This window comes from Phalacrocorax carbo, chromosome 1 (genome assembly GCF_963921805.1).
Source record: "Phalacrocorax carbo chromosome 1, bPhaCar2.1, whole genome shotgun sequence".
NCBI lineage: Eukaryota > Metazoa > Chordata > Aves > Suliformes > Phalacrocoracidae > Phalacrocorax > Phalacrocorax carbo.
The window spans coordinates 211418500-211431869 of NC_087513.1; the positions used below are offsets into that span (position 1 = coordinate 211418500).

The window sequence follows — 13370 nt, forward strand, 5'->3', positions numbered from 1 at the left end:
AGTCTTACAAGCTCTTTCTGTATTCTGAGAATTAATTAAATTATAAATTTACTTTGATGTCAAGTTATAGTAACATATATCAACTGTTACGAGGCAGTGCACCTAAACTAGGTTGTGTAATCCTATAAAATGGAAGAACTCCATCTCCATGAAAGCCCCTTTAGTCAAGAGTCTTAGGAAGTTGCAGAAATTATGAACACTTAAAGAAACTGATAACCTTGTCTTCTGATGATTTTCTTGTGAAATATAGGCAACACATATTTTAAAAATGTTACCATGAAGGACAGCAGTTTTCTAAAAATAAGTCTACAAGTATTTAGGTTGCTTACACACAGGTGTGCCTTAGCAGTCATACTTGAAAACATTGACTCCACTTTTGCTGCTTCGCATCATGCTACAAGCACTTCACATGTTGAAAACTCCTTTGACAGGAAAGTAGTATGAGGTCATTCTTGGAACAGTCTTTTGAGTTGACCATACTGGTTTAGATGCAGAACTAGAGGGAGCTGTTCAGCCAGTGGTCTGAACTTTGCCTCCTAGTTGCTTAGTCTAGTGTATGAGGCCCTGCAAAATTGCCAGTACAGACATATACAAATACTGGGAACTGTTTTGATACTGACACAACAGTGGAATTAATTTGAGAGCTTATGCATTCTGCTGCTGAGTGCTTTACAAAGATTTATTTACTACTGCGTTATTTTAAAATCATTTAAATATTTTGCTGTTACATAACCCATGCTTCTAAAGGGAGACGGATGTCCTGGTTTTCTTCCTTTATGTCCCTCTCAGTATGCATGGCCATAGCCAAGCAGCTGGTAGTAACAGGCAGTGACACTGCTCTAAGGGTCTCTGTATATTCTGTGCCAACCATTACCAGGCATCAACTACTGTGGATAAGAGCCAGCTAGCTATCTTCTTGTCTCTTGAAACATATTTTATCATGATTAAGATCTGCACTGTGTTTTCTACATTTGCAGATAGCTTGTCAGATACCCACCTCTGTGTTCAGGAGAGGTTGATATTTTGCATTATGCATTTTCCGTGTTCTTAATCAATTTGAAATTTTGTTGTACAGCTGCTGAAATATGAAATGAAAAAGAGAATGGGCTTTTATACAGAATGCCAGAATAAGCCAGTAGGAACGTTCAGTCTGACCCCTTGCATGTCACAGGGTGCAGAGCCAAAAATCTGTGGTCAAACGGAAGTGTATTTATAGGACTGTTATAGAGGTACATATAGCAGTTGCCTAATTAACATACTGCGAAACGATGCTGCCAGTACTGGATGTTAGCATGCTATTCTACTCAGCCTCTTGAACTTGAACTTACAAAGTGGCTGGTGAGTACAGTCTTCTAGCCTACAAGAAACAGATCAAAACAAAAAGACCCAACAAAACTACCAAGCTTCCAGAGTGATGTGGCAGCAAGTTGGGCTTGTTCACTCCTCGAATGTGTAACAAGCTTAGGGAATAAGCGCAGGAGAAGAGGTTTCTGTCTCTGTACATACCACCAAAGGGCTTGATGCTGGCACAGTTCATGTGGTCTGAAGATAATGTTTTAAACACAACTTCTGGAGGGGAGAGGAAGCAAAAGAGACCGATATGCTTTTGTGAGGTCTGGGGAAGAGTGTTGCAGTGAGAGTTAGGGAAAATAGCCTCCTTAGAAAACAGTAAGTATGCCTGAATAGTTCCTCCTTTTCTTCATTCTCCCAGTACAACTCAAGTTGTTTAGCTTTCTGAAAGAATGAAAAGATGAATTAATTGTAGTGTGTATGTACTTCCATTTTATTCTGCCAAGTCTAGATGGTGGTTTGGTTGAGGCAGGCCAGCTTCCACAGTGTTAAATTAAGAACTTATGCACAACTAATGCACCTTTCATATGTGACTGCCTTTGACTCCACAGTGGGTCCACGACCAGGTACTCATTTACATCCAGATCAGGAATAAGCTGTCTGCAACACAAGTGCAGAGCTAGGCTGAATTTCAAGCCTCTGGAACAAGTATGAAGTGCCTTCCTCAAAGACAATCATTACAATCTCATTCATTCCTTCAAAAGGAGAAAATACCAGGCAGCAGTGGGCTATTTAGAATAGCACAAAAACAGCTGAAGGGAAGGATGAAATAATTAAATAGCAAGTGACTAGAACCTGACACACTTTCTAAATGACGACCACAAGTAACAATGAAAGCAAATCATTGAGGCAATTGCCACATTCTCCATTTTTTGTCCTGTTGTCAGACTAGAATGCCCAGGAAGGCTTAGATGAGTCAGGAAAATTATTAGGCGCTCTGAATAACAACTGTCTGAAGAAAATGCCACATGCATATCCTCACAAATCCGTAGGCCCCGATGGGATGCACCTGCAAGTGCTGAGGGAGCTGGTGGATGTTCTTGCTGAGCTACTCTGCATCACCTTTGAAAGGTCGTGGAGGACAGGAGAGGTGCCTGAGGACTGGAGGAAAGCAAACGTCACTCCAATCTTCAAAAAGGGAAAGAAGGAGGACCTGGGAAACTATAGGCAAGTCAGCCTCACCTTCATCCCCAGAAAGGTGATGGAGCAGTTCATCCTGGAGGTCATCTCCAGGCATATAAAGGACAAGAAGGTTATCAGAAACAGTCAACATGGATTCACCAAAGGAAGATCGTGCCTGAACAACCTGATAGCCTTCTATGATGGCGTGACTGGCTGGGTCGACGAAGGGAGAGAAGTGGATGTTGTCTGTCTTGACTTCAGTAAGCCATTCTATACTGTCCCCCCTAGCATCCTCACAGGCCAAATAGGGAAGTGTGGGTTGGATGAGTGGACAGTGAGGAGCACACAGAACTGGCTCAACAACAGAACTCAGAGGGTTGTGGTCAATGGAGCAGAGTCTGGATGGAGGCCTGTCACTAGTGGTGCTCCCCAGGGGTCTGTGCTGGGTCCAGTCCTGTTCAACATATTCATCAGTGACCTGGATGAAGGGACAGAGTGTAACCTCAGCAAGTTCGCTGATGATACCCAGCTGGGAGGAGTGGCTGATACACCAGCAGGCTGTGCTGCCATCCAATGAGACCTGGACAGGCTGGAGAGCTGGGCTGAGGGGAACCTCATGAAATTCGACAAGAGCAAGTGCAAGGTCCTGCCCCTGGGGAGGAACAACCCCATGCACCAGTACAGGCTGGGGGCTGAACTACTGGAAAGCAGCTCTGTTGGGAAGGACCTGGGAGTGCTGGTGGACAACAAGCTGACCATGAGCCAGCACTGGGCCCTTGTGGCCAAGAAGGCCAATGGTATCCTGGGGTGCATTAAAAGGAGTGTGGCCAGCAGGTCAAGGCACGTTATCCTGTCCCTCTACTCTGCCCTAGTGAGACCACATTTAGTGCTGTGTCCAGTTTTGGGCCCCTCAGTTTCAGAAGGACACAGAACTGCTTGAGCAAGGCCAGCGGAGAGCTACCAAGATGATCAGGGGGCTGGAGCATCTCCCTTATGAGGAAAGGCTGAGAGACATGGGTTTGTTTAGCCTGGAGGAGAGAAGACTGAGGGGGGATTTCATCAATGCTTATAAATATCTCCTTGATGGGGCTGGACTTTTCATTAGTGCCCAACGACACGACAAAGGGCAATGGACACAAGCTGGAACACAGGAAGGTCCACTTCAATATGAAGAAAAAATTCCTTTCCTGTGTGGGTGCCAGAGCAGCGGCACAGGCTGCCCAGGGAGGCTGTGGAGTCCCTTCCCTAGAGACATTCACACCCTGCCTGGACGCGTTCCTGTGCCCCCTGCTCTGGGTGTGCCTGCTCAAGCAGGGGGGTTGGACGGGATGATCTCCAGAGGTCCCTTCCAACCCCTGCCTTTCTGGGATTCTGTGATAAGATGATCCAATATGTTGCTATACCTAAAAAATATGTTTTCTAAGCAAATCTCTCGTGTGTCTCCAGGAGCTCTGCTACTGATAGAGACAGATTTAGTATTAAGATACCAATATTTTAGCAGAGAGTTGATCAGTTTCGTAGCTGTTGTAGTTGCCAACAGAAATGTGTACTTCAGAGTTCTAGTTTTGTAATTAATACTAGTCTCCTTTGGGTTTAGGAGGATAATTTCTATGGAGAAGGATGCTTGAATCCTTTTCTGTGGAGCATCTATGCATGTGATGCTGGCTGATAAGTTGCAGTTTAGGAACAACATGCCAATTATCTCTTTGTTTTCAGGAGAAATTGATGTCAGATAATGGTTTCCAATTTTCATTTTTGTTTTGAAGAATATTACAGAAATGCTTTGAAAGCAGTGAAAGAAGAAAATGACAGACTGGTTGAGAGGCACATGAAGTTAAGTAAGGAACAGGCCCCTGAGGTATTCCTTCTGCCTTTTTTAAAAGTGCTAACTGCATCGTAGTTAGGATTCATGTACTCTGCGTTAATAATTATTATAACTCAAATTAAGACTTGGAACTTTTCTATAAGTAGAGAGTAAAATAAACTGTAAATCTTCTTAAACACGGCATTGTTATTGTTATACACTCATACTTTTTTTTTTTTTTTACATCAGACTAACAATGATTAGATATGAGGGCATTTTACAAAAAAGGTATGTGAAACTGGGGCACCCTGCACTGATATGACTTGTTTAAAAACATGTCACTTTTGCTGTGACCTTGATTTAGACATTTGCATAGACTTGAAAAACAATAACTCACTAAGATATTGTCTGCATGGAAATATACATCAATTTGGGAAAAAAAAGTTGTTTTGTACTTGTAAAGTACAACACTAAAAATGTCAAAATAGTGCAGTCTACAGTAAAAATTAGTCTTATTGATGTATAGATTTTTTTTGTCATATCTGCCAGCTCTGATTTGCAGACGTGATTTATAAACTATTTACGGTGACAACTTCTTATACTCAAAATGCAAAGCCTATCTCAGTACAAACCACCGGTTGGGCCCATTAGGTGTTTAAATTCCTTGACTTCAGTGCTAGGATTTTCAGTCATGTGAGAACATATTCCAAAGGAATGAGTTTATGGTGATCTACAGGGGCGTCTTCCCTCCGGGTTGTTCCTTCCCTCTTACTGACATCAATAATTAAATTGTAGCCTTGGCTCATTAGCATAGACCTTTACATTTTTAAGTCACTTGTCGTAGGTCAATACTGCCTCATTTGTGATTTTGCTTGGGTTTTTTAATAGCTAAAGGTTTGATTTCCTGAAAACAGGAAGATCTGAGCAGTAGTGGGAACACAGAATTTGTTGGGCAAAAAGAAAATGTCCTATTTTAATACAGGAAATTATAAAATATTGGTAAACTGCTTGACATATAAACTGCTCTAAGCAGGACAAGGGAGAAGAAACAGCTGGCCTTGTGGACTAAATCCCCTTGTAATCCCTCAGGGGATGCTACAGTTTGTTGTGTGGATGTTTCTTAATTATTTCCTGCTAAACAGCAGAAGGTTCTTCTGTATAGTGTGCAGCACTGTTGAAGTCCTGCTTTCAAAAGAAATGATCTTAAATTTTGTTTTCTCAGAATGCTGTAAGATATTTAGACAAAAAGAGTCGCAGAGAAATTGAAGAGAATGAATGGCTGAAAGAAGAGGTAAGAGGATCGCTTGCGTACAGTTTTTCATGGCAGTTCGGGTGTGAAATACAATGCCTTACAGTCACAATGGTTTCCAGTGATGGGTCTCTGAAGAATTTCACAGGAAAAGGAGAGCAAATTTCCTGTAATTAATCTGTAATCCTGAACAACAAACAGTGTATGTGGTGAATGAAGGTAAAAGGCGAACATCTACTTTCACAAATGAGGACCCCTCTTCTTGCCCAAGCAGTTACATGAAGGGCTACAGTGTTGCATACAATTATGTATTTATATCTGTGGAGACTGGGATAGTACATAGGGTAAGGGCTCAAAGGGTATCTGAAGAGTGTAGTTTTGAATTGCATTGAAGTTGTAGTGCTGCTGTATTGAAAGAAAATGGATATAGATGTTGGAATCATTTTTGGAGAAAGGGCTTGAGACAGGTTTAAATGGGAGATAATAAAAAAACACTGGAGATTAGTATGCTGAAGAGAGGAAAATCAAAATCATATGTAGTTGTAATTGGTTACCTGATAGCTTTTATGCTCTCCTTTAATGGCAGTTTAGAGCTATATATTAGATAGCTGTAACTTTTCTTGTCAAGAAAACTTTCTTGTGAGCCAAATTTAGGAAACTAATTTTTCCATGGGGAAAGTTTGGTTGCATTGGTTCCAGTCAGTACAGGTTCCTTGTTGTGATCAAATCAAATCAAGGAAGAGATTGGAGGGAGGAAATACCCTTCCCCGCCGTTACAACCTCACAGCTTAGAGCTGAGCAAACTTTTTGAGAAATTAATAAATGAATTTATTTTTCAGTGCCACATCAGCAAGCCTGGCAGAGTTTTCTCCCTTTTACTTACTAGTTTAAGACACTTGCCACTATGTACAGATATGACCTTCCTTCCTCCCTTTAATGCGCTCTGAGCCTGCATCTTTAACTTTCCAAGGAGGGTGTCCAAACCACAGGTTCTGAGGCAATGAGGTAGGGGTCAATAGGAGAGAATTAATGTTTCAATCTGTATAAACAGGAGCTCAAATCTGTACATCCTATCACTGAATGAGTACGGATTCTCTTCCAGTCTCCTTGTCTCTCTGCACAGTTATGATTTTTACACATATTAGATAGTGTCAACAAGGGAGATCCGCTTTGGAGTGCTGTTATGTCCTGACAGGCCCTCACCTCGGAGTTGAGGCATTTGGGCTTCTTTCCTCTCAACTAGAAGTTTCTTATGTTATGAATTAGTTTCCTATGTTACTAATTTCCTGTTATGAATTAGTGCTTTGAATTATTGTGGAAAACAATACTATTATTACTGACTTCTCCAGTCCTCTGGATTCACACATTCATTTTCTCTGTTTTTCTTATACAGGTGAAATATTTTCTTTAGGCTAATGTTTATATGTAGCTGACAGACTCTTCCAGTCTTTTATTTTGGGGAGATAACCCAAAAATTTCAGATTTGTCCCAGTTCACATTTATAATTTTTTTTCAGTTTGGCCACTGAACTGAAAAATGACTTGCCAAACCAGCCCTAAACTAGTTATCTCCACATCTGAACAGATCTGGAGACTTCAGGCACATTTTTCCATGGTTACTCTGTCACACCAAGATGGTGCAAAGCTGCATCACCTCATCGTGTCAAGCCACATCCTGTTACGGGTTAATGTCCAGTTATTTTCACCTTTTTTAATCCCTGGGAGAAATGGGAACTAGTTTTTAACTGCAAATTTGGGTGATTATAGCAGGGTTAATTTGGCTTTGGTGAGAACAGATGCATTCAGGTCACTAGGTATTGCTTTTAAACATGTGCATATTGCTAAGATTTCTGGGAAGGTATTAGTCCCACAGAATGTTCCACTTCCCAGTGAAAGGAACTTGCTTGTACTTCAGGAAAAGTGAGAGGAATTGTGCAAAACTGAATAACTGGTGTTCTTTGGTTAATATAACTTCATGGCAATAAGGGACGATTACCAGTCCCAAAGAAAGTAGAACCTGGGGTTTAGCCAATGTTGTGGCTAACTTGGACTGAAAACTTCACTAATTCTGGGTAGGAAGGTTTTGTGTATAGGCAGGAATTAGAAAAGCAGCCACTTGCTGAGAAAGAGCCTGACTTTAACTCTGTGAAGAAGGTTTTTCTCTCTTGGAGTTCTGATGTGAAAGCAAAAAAGAAAAATCTAGATCTTCTGTCTACCAGACCTGTTTGGCTACATGAGAAGGTTCTGCTGTCAGGGCTGCACAGCCCAAATGTGTGGCTGTGATTGACAGGCTTGTGCCAGTTAAAGGGCTCTAATAAAGGTGTGAGGGAACCAGAGAGGCCTTCCCTTTGCCTGAAAATGTGTCACTATGTTTCTCCACCAAATGCCCGGTCTTGCTGACACAGCTGCATTCTTTCTTGGTATGTGCTGTTAAGATGGTTGCTATGAATGCTTTCCAAAATGGGAATAAACTTTCTAAGATTATATTTTTTTAATTTATTTTTTTTAATTGTCAAAAGGTTAAGATGTACCAAAAGGAAGTAAGTGATTTGAAAGCCTCTATTCAGCTCCTGGAAGAAGAAAATATCGGTTTAGTGACAAAATTGATTGATAGCAGACTTCAGAATCTGAGAATACCCAGGTAAAATGATGCCTTTACAGACTCAAAAGCAATTAATATTTTTAAAAGATAATGCTGCCTTCTGTCTCTAAAGCTATTTGGTCTCTCCCGCAACGAAACCAAAGTAGTTTCCTAGTTGAAAGGATGCAGGATTTGATTGAGTATATGTGGGACTTGTACCTCTGAAGGGTGCCAACAACATTGTAACCTCCTAAATATCAAAATTCAGGGAAGAAACTGGGTTCTATTAAGACACTCACTCTCTTTTAGTGGGGATACCACTGGGGCTTGGAAACAGTTTCTTTCTGTTGTAATTGTCTCAGACCCAAGTGCTGAGTAATAGATTTTTCCTTTACTGTTGGCAAAATGTTTAAGGATGTGAAGATTAATACGCAAATATATGGGGCTTTGCAATCTCAAGTGAAACAGATGATCTGGTAGTGAGTAAGGAAGAGGCCTTGGCATAGGTCTGTCTGTAGAGGTGTCTGTAGTATGAGTTTCTTTTGTATATAAATTATTTAACATGTTCCCTAGAGAAAGATAAATTTAGCTGCAAAATGTCAACACTAATGGTGTCAAAAGCACAATGTAACAATGGGAATGATCCATCTTCATTTTCCACTCCCAGCTCAGTGATTTCAGCCATATTGCATAAAAAAGTCCCAAGTCTTAAGAATTGACCATTTTTCTCTCTTCTCCAATCTTTGGACTGCTTTTAAGTGAGAGCTGCCAGCTGTGGTTTGGATCTTGGACTGACTGGAGACTATAAAATTTGTTTTCTTTTGGTCTCATGGACAAAGTTGAACTTAGGCACTAGGAATAAAAAAGAGCAGCGTATTAGCCACTAAGCTGCCTGACTGCCTCCATTGCATTTTTAAACATTGTGCTGTTCTGCATTTGTGGTTAAGCAGCAAATGGCTTTCAGAAAGGGTGTCCTCCCCCCGCATCCCAAAATATTGCACACGACAATTTAGAGAGAAAATTCAGACCTCTAACATGAGTTTCACTTTTTTTTTTTGTTTGTTTCATAGGCATTCCTTTCTTACCAAGGCAGGTGGCTTGCAAGATGAATTTCCTAAGGACGAAATGAAAGAAGTAGAGTATAGAGAGTATGCAGGTAACGCACGTGCCAGCAGCTTATCAGAACTGATAGGTCACTGACCATTTAAATACTTTTTATTTCTTAAGTTCTTTACCAACCTGCCTGTTTTACATAGTGAACACTTAAGTTCCCACTTAATTTCAGCTACCACAGCAATGATAGACTGTAGTTTGCATTAAGAAGACAAACCTACCATCTACCTGTAATGCAGTTTTAAAATTGAAATTGGCATTTAGCTTGTTGAATGTAATTACTCATATAGAGCTAGCCACGAATGTGGTTAATAGGATCAGCCACCTTCTCTGAAAATATGATTCATATCTTAATCAGTTTTTTATAGATTCATATCATCATAACTTTATGATGACTTGTCCCTGAGAGGACCCTTTTGAGCTCTACACTGACTTTCACTTAAAGTTTACATGTACTTTACAGTCTTTCAGTTCATAGAGATACAGAATCTCAGAATCCCAGAATGGCAGGGGTTGGAAGGGACCTCTGGAGATCATCCCGTCCAACCCCCCTGCTGGAGCAGGCACCCCCAGAGCAGGGGCACAGGAACGCGTCCAGGTGGGGTGTGAATGTCTCCAGGGAAGGGACCCCACAGCCTCCCTGGGCAGCCTGTGCCGCTGCTCTGGCACACCCACAGGGAAGGGGTTTTTTCTCATATTGAGGTGGAACTTCCTGTGTTCCAGCTTGTGTCCATTGTCCCTTGGCCTGTTGTTGGGCACCATTGAAAAGAGTCTGGTCCCATCTTCTTTAGATATTTATAGGTATTGATGAAATACCCCCTCAGTCTTCTCTTCTCCAGGCTGAACAAACCCAGGTGTCTCAGCCTTTCCTCATAAGGGAGATGCTCCAGCCCCCTGATCATCTAGGTAGCTCTCCGCTGGACTTGCTCAAGCAGTTCTGTGTCCTTCTGAAACTGGGGGGCCCAAAACTGGACACAGTACTCCAAATGTGGTCTCACTAGGGCAGAGTAGAGGGACAGGATAACGTGCCTTGACCTGCTGGCCACACTCCGTTTAATGCAGCCCAGGACACCATTGGCCTTCTTGGCCACAAGGGCCCAGTGCTGGCTCATGGTCACATTGTTGTCCACCAGCACTCCCAGGTCCTTCTCAGCAGAACATAATGGAGTTAAATTATAAATAACTCCCTGGTGAGAGCAGATGAAGCTGCATGGATTCAGCCTGAACTGAAAGTCTTCGTAAGTAGTACTGAAGGTTGGGCTGAATCTCCATCTATTCTGGTAGGTGTGCCCAGGGAAAGGATATACCATTAGGCAAGGACTGTATGAGTGCACTTATCCATTCAGGGTGGTTTGTTTGGTTTCCTTAGTATCACATATTTTGTCTACTCACTTTGCATGAGTAGAAGAAAGAGGAAAAAAAAGGACAAAATTAAATCAAAGAGGTAAATTCCAAAAATTGAAGCCATACAAGTACCCATATGTGAACAAGTCTCTTGAAGTTCTGATCAATCCAGCCATAGGTGGGCCTTTCTGGAACCATCAGGCACCAGCAGACACGTTGACTAAGACTTCTGAATTAGATATATGTTTACTTTGAACAGTTCAGCTCTATTACCTTTGGTAGACCTTTACAGTAGTTACTGGGAGGAGTAGTTTTTGTTCCAATAAGCTGGGCTCAAGTCACTGTCCCAGGCAAACATACAACTTCGTAGTCCATGTTCAGAACAGTTTAGCTTCCTGAGACTGGTCAACTGCAAATGTGAGCTCTTCAGGGGATTTATAAGTAGACTAGCTGTGTTTCAGGAACTGTGTGTGTGTGCGTATATATATGTACATATAGACATACATATAAGGATATACAAAAAGTTTATACTTGGTTTTGCTGCCTTTCCTATTTTTTTAACTATTCAGGACTATATAGGATTTAAGTTGAACTGGTAAAAGCTCATTTTTTCCCCTGCTCTGTCCCACAGACCCATTACTTCTAACTTCCAATCAAGTTCAGTCCCCAATCTGGATCAGAAATTGTGAACAGAAATACATGTAGAAAAATCAGTGAGCAAAATCAATATTTGGGTTGGATTGCCAATTAACGATCTGACCAAGCTGTTCTTTACATCGCACTGGCCAAGCCACATTAAAGATTGCAGGCAATGCTCACACCAAGTACTAATTCTGATCTTCATAAAGCTTAACAATTACATACACGTCATTGTTCTTCTCTTTAAAAAGCAAAGACAGATGGAGATGAAAGCCTCAGAAGTGCCACAGTCCTCTGTCAGAAAAAAAAAGCCTGTGCAAAGATTCAGTCTAAAACAGAGAATGAGAAGCCTCAAGGCAGTGATGAGGAGCTGTGGGAAAAGTCATTCACTCCAACTCATGACAGCTTGTTGTATGAAGATGAAAAAGATTTCCAGGTATGAGTTAAAGTAATTGGGTCTTTCACTGACACAAGCATATTTCATTGTGGAGCATGAGCTACTGCCAGGAGCATTCCGTTCCCTGTGGTGATACAGCAGAAAAAACTCCAACGGCTTTTACCTAGGGTACAATTCAGATGCTTAATCATAGGCAGCTGGTGCTGTCTGAGGTGGTTAGGACATGCCCTGTCCTTCTCATGCTGGGCCAAAAGAGGTTCTGTGTCATACAGGCCAGCCTTTTGTGGATTTTTTGGAAGCCTTAGGGCATTTCTGATAGCACAACACATGTTGTTTTGGCAACTGAATGCTGTCCTAGGAATTGGCATATGTGAGTGTCAGATTCCCCCTAGGAAGAATTCTGAATGTCACCTAGTGACAGAGTTTTCTATGATATCGCACAGACTCCTTTGCTTGGATGCTGGTCCTTTAGCATTTATGCTGCGCAGTAGCATTAAAGGATCAACAGGTAATTTATTCCTTCAACAGAAAGCCAGGATGAAGGTGTTCCTGGGTGCAAAGTACAGGGGTTGAGAACATAAAAAGGTACAGGTTATATGTAAATAGGCTGAGTTCATGTGGCTCTCGAACGAGGTGGTGGCACCTGCTTCAGGAGATCTTCAATCCTAGGTTGCAGAAAGATGTTTCCTGGGTGCCTTTGGTACTACACTGGAGTTACGAAAACTTGAATACATTTCTAAATAAACTAATTACTTTCAGAAAATATATTACTCTACATCAATGATTTCTACTGCAAATTAAAGATTATATAGATGCAGTGCAGACTGCAGGGCTTGCTATGTAAAGATACTTCTCTATAATCTTTCTTTACTCTTGAAAATTCTATTCAAACTTAATCAATAATGAGTTTAGAAAAAAAAAAAAAAACAAAATAAAACAAAAAAACCCCAACAATTTCCTAGAAATTTGGTATTATTTTGATTAACACCCTGCATCTTGTGTTCAGACAAATCATCCTGTTGCCTTGATCAGAGGCTAACTTAAGGAGTGGCTGTGTCCTGAAGAGTCATTACAGGGGAAAACTGAGCTTTTAACAAAAAAAATCTGTCCAGGTGTTTGTTTCCTTGCAGTTGTTGCCTCAGGAGAGGCATACTAAGCTTTAGTTCTTTCTTCCTGCTGTTAGCACTGCAAAGCCCACCCTGCTGAGGGATGTAGGTGCTGCTGACATCCTTGCACTTTGAAACAACGAGGGTATCATTGCAAACAGTGGAGCTGCATTGGCAACTATTATGAAAGCATTTATTAAATAGAGATGATTCAAGAGCTTGCACTGTAGGGCTCCTCCTTCCCTCTCCCTTGGCTGTATGGTCCTTCTCCTGCCCTTAGGGAACCCGTAGTGCACATCGGCCTTTTCTGCAGCCGATTCACTCACTAACCCAGCAGGAAAGTTTGCCCTTTTTTTTCTCCTCCTTATTTAGTTTTCTGTTGCGTTAGTCAACCGAATTGACTCAGAGGTTTGGAGGAGACCAGAGCCAGCACAAACATGGTAGAAGCACACGGCTGGACTTGGAGCTCTCTCTTTTGGCATTAGCGAGCTGTTGGATTAGTTTGATTTTTCTCACAGAACTGGACTTGGGAACAGAATTTGTTTTGCGGAGAAAGTGTTGTTGGTGAAAACACACAGGAAAAGAAGAGGGCAGCAGGGCTGCAGCTTCCTAAGATGGATGAGCCGGCTTGTAAACCAAGCCCATTAATGCTGACATTGACAAACA

General features: G+C 41.5%; 1 protein-coding gene across 1 annotated transcript in view; it reads left to right on the forward strand.

The window, feature by feature from the left end:
- The window catches only part of CCDC83 (coiled-coil domain containing 83), a 28425-nt gene that overhangs the window by 9014 nt on the left and 6041 nt on the right, over nucleotides 1–13370 (forward strand). The window contains exons 6-10 of the mRNA XM_064441468.1: nucleotides 4239–4330; nucleotides 5499–5567; nucleotides 8044–8165; nucleotides 9176–9261; nucleotides 11453–11637. Of these exons, the coding sequence (XP_064297538.1) occupies nucleotides 4239–4330; nucleotides 5499–5567; nucleotides 8044–8165; nucleotides 9176–9261; nucleotides 11453–11637 (554 nt within the window). The remainder of the gene's footprint in view (nucleotides 1–4238; nucleotides 4331–5498; nucleotides 5568–8043; nucleotides 8166–9175; nucleotides 9262–11452; nucleotides 11638–13370) is intronic.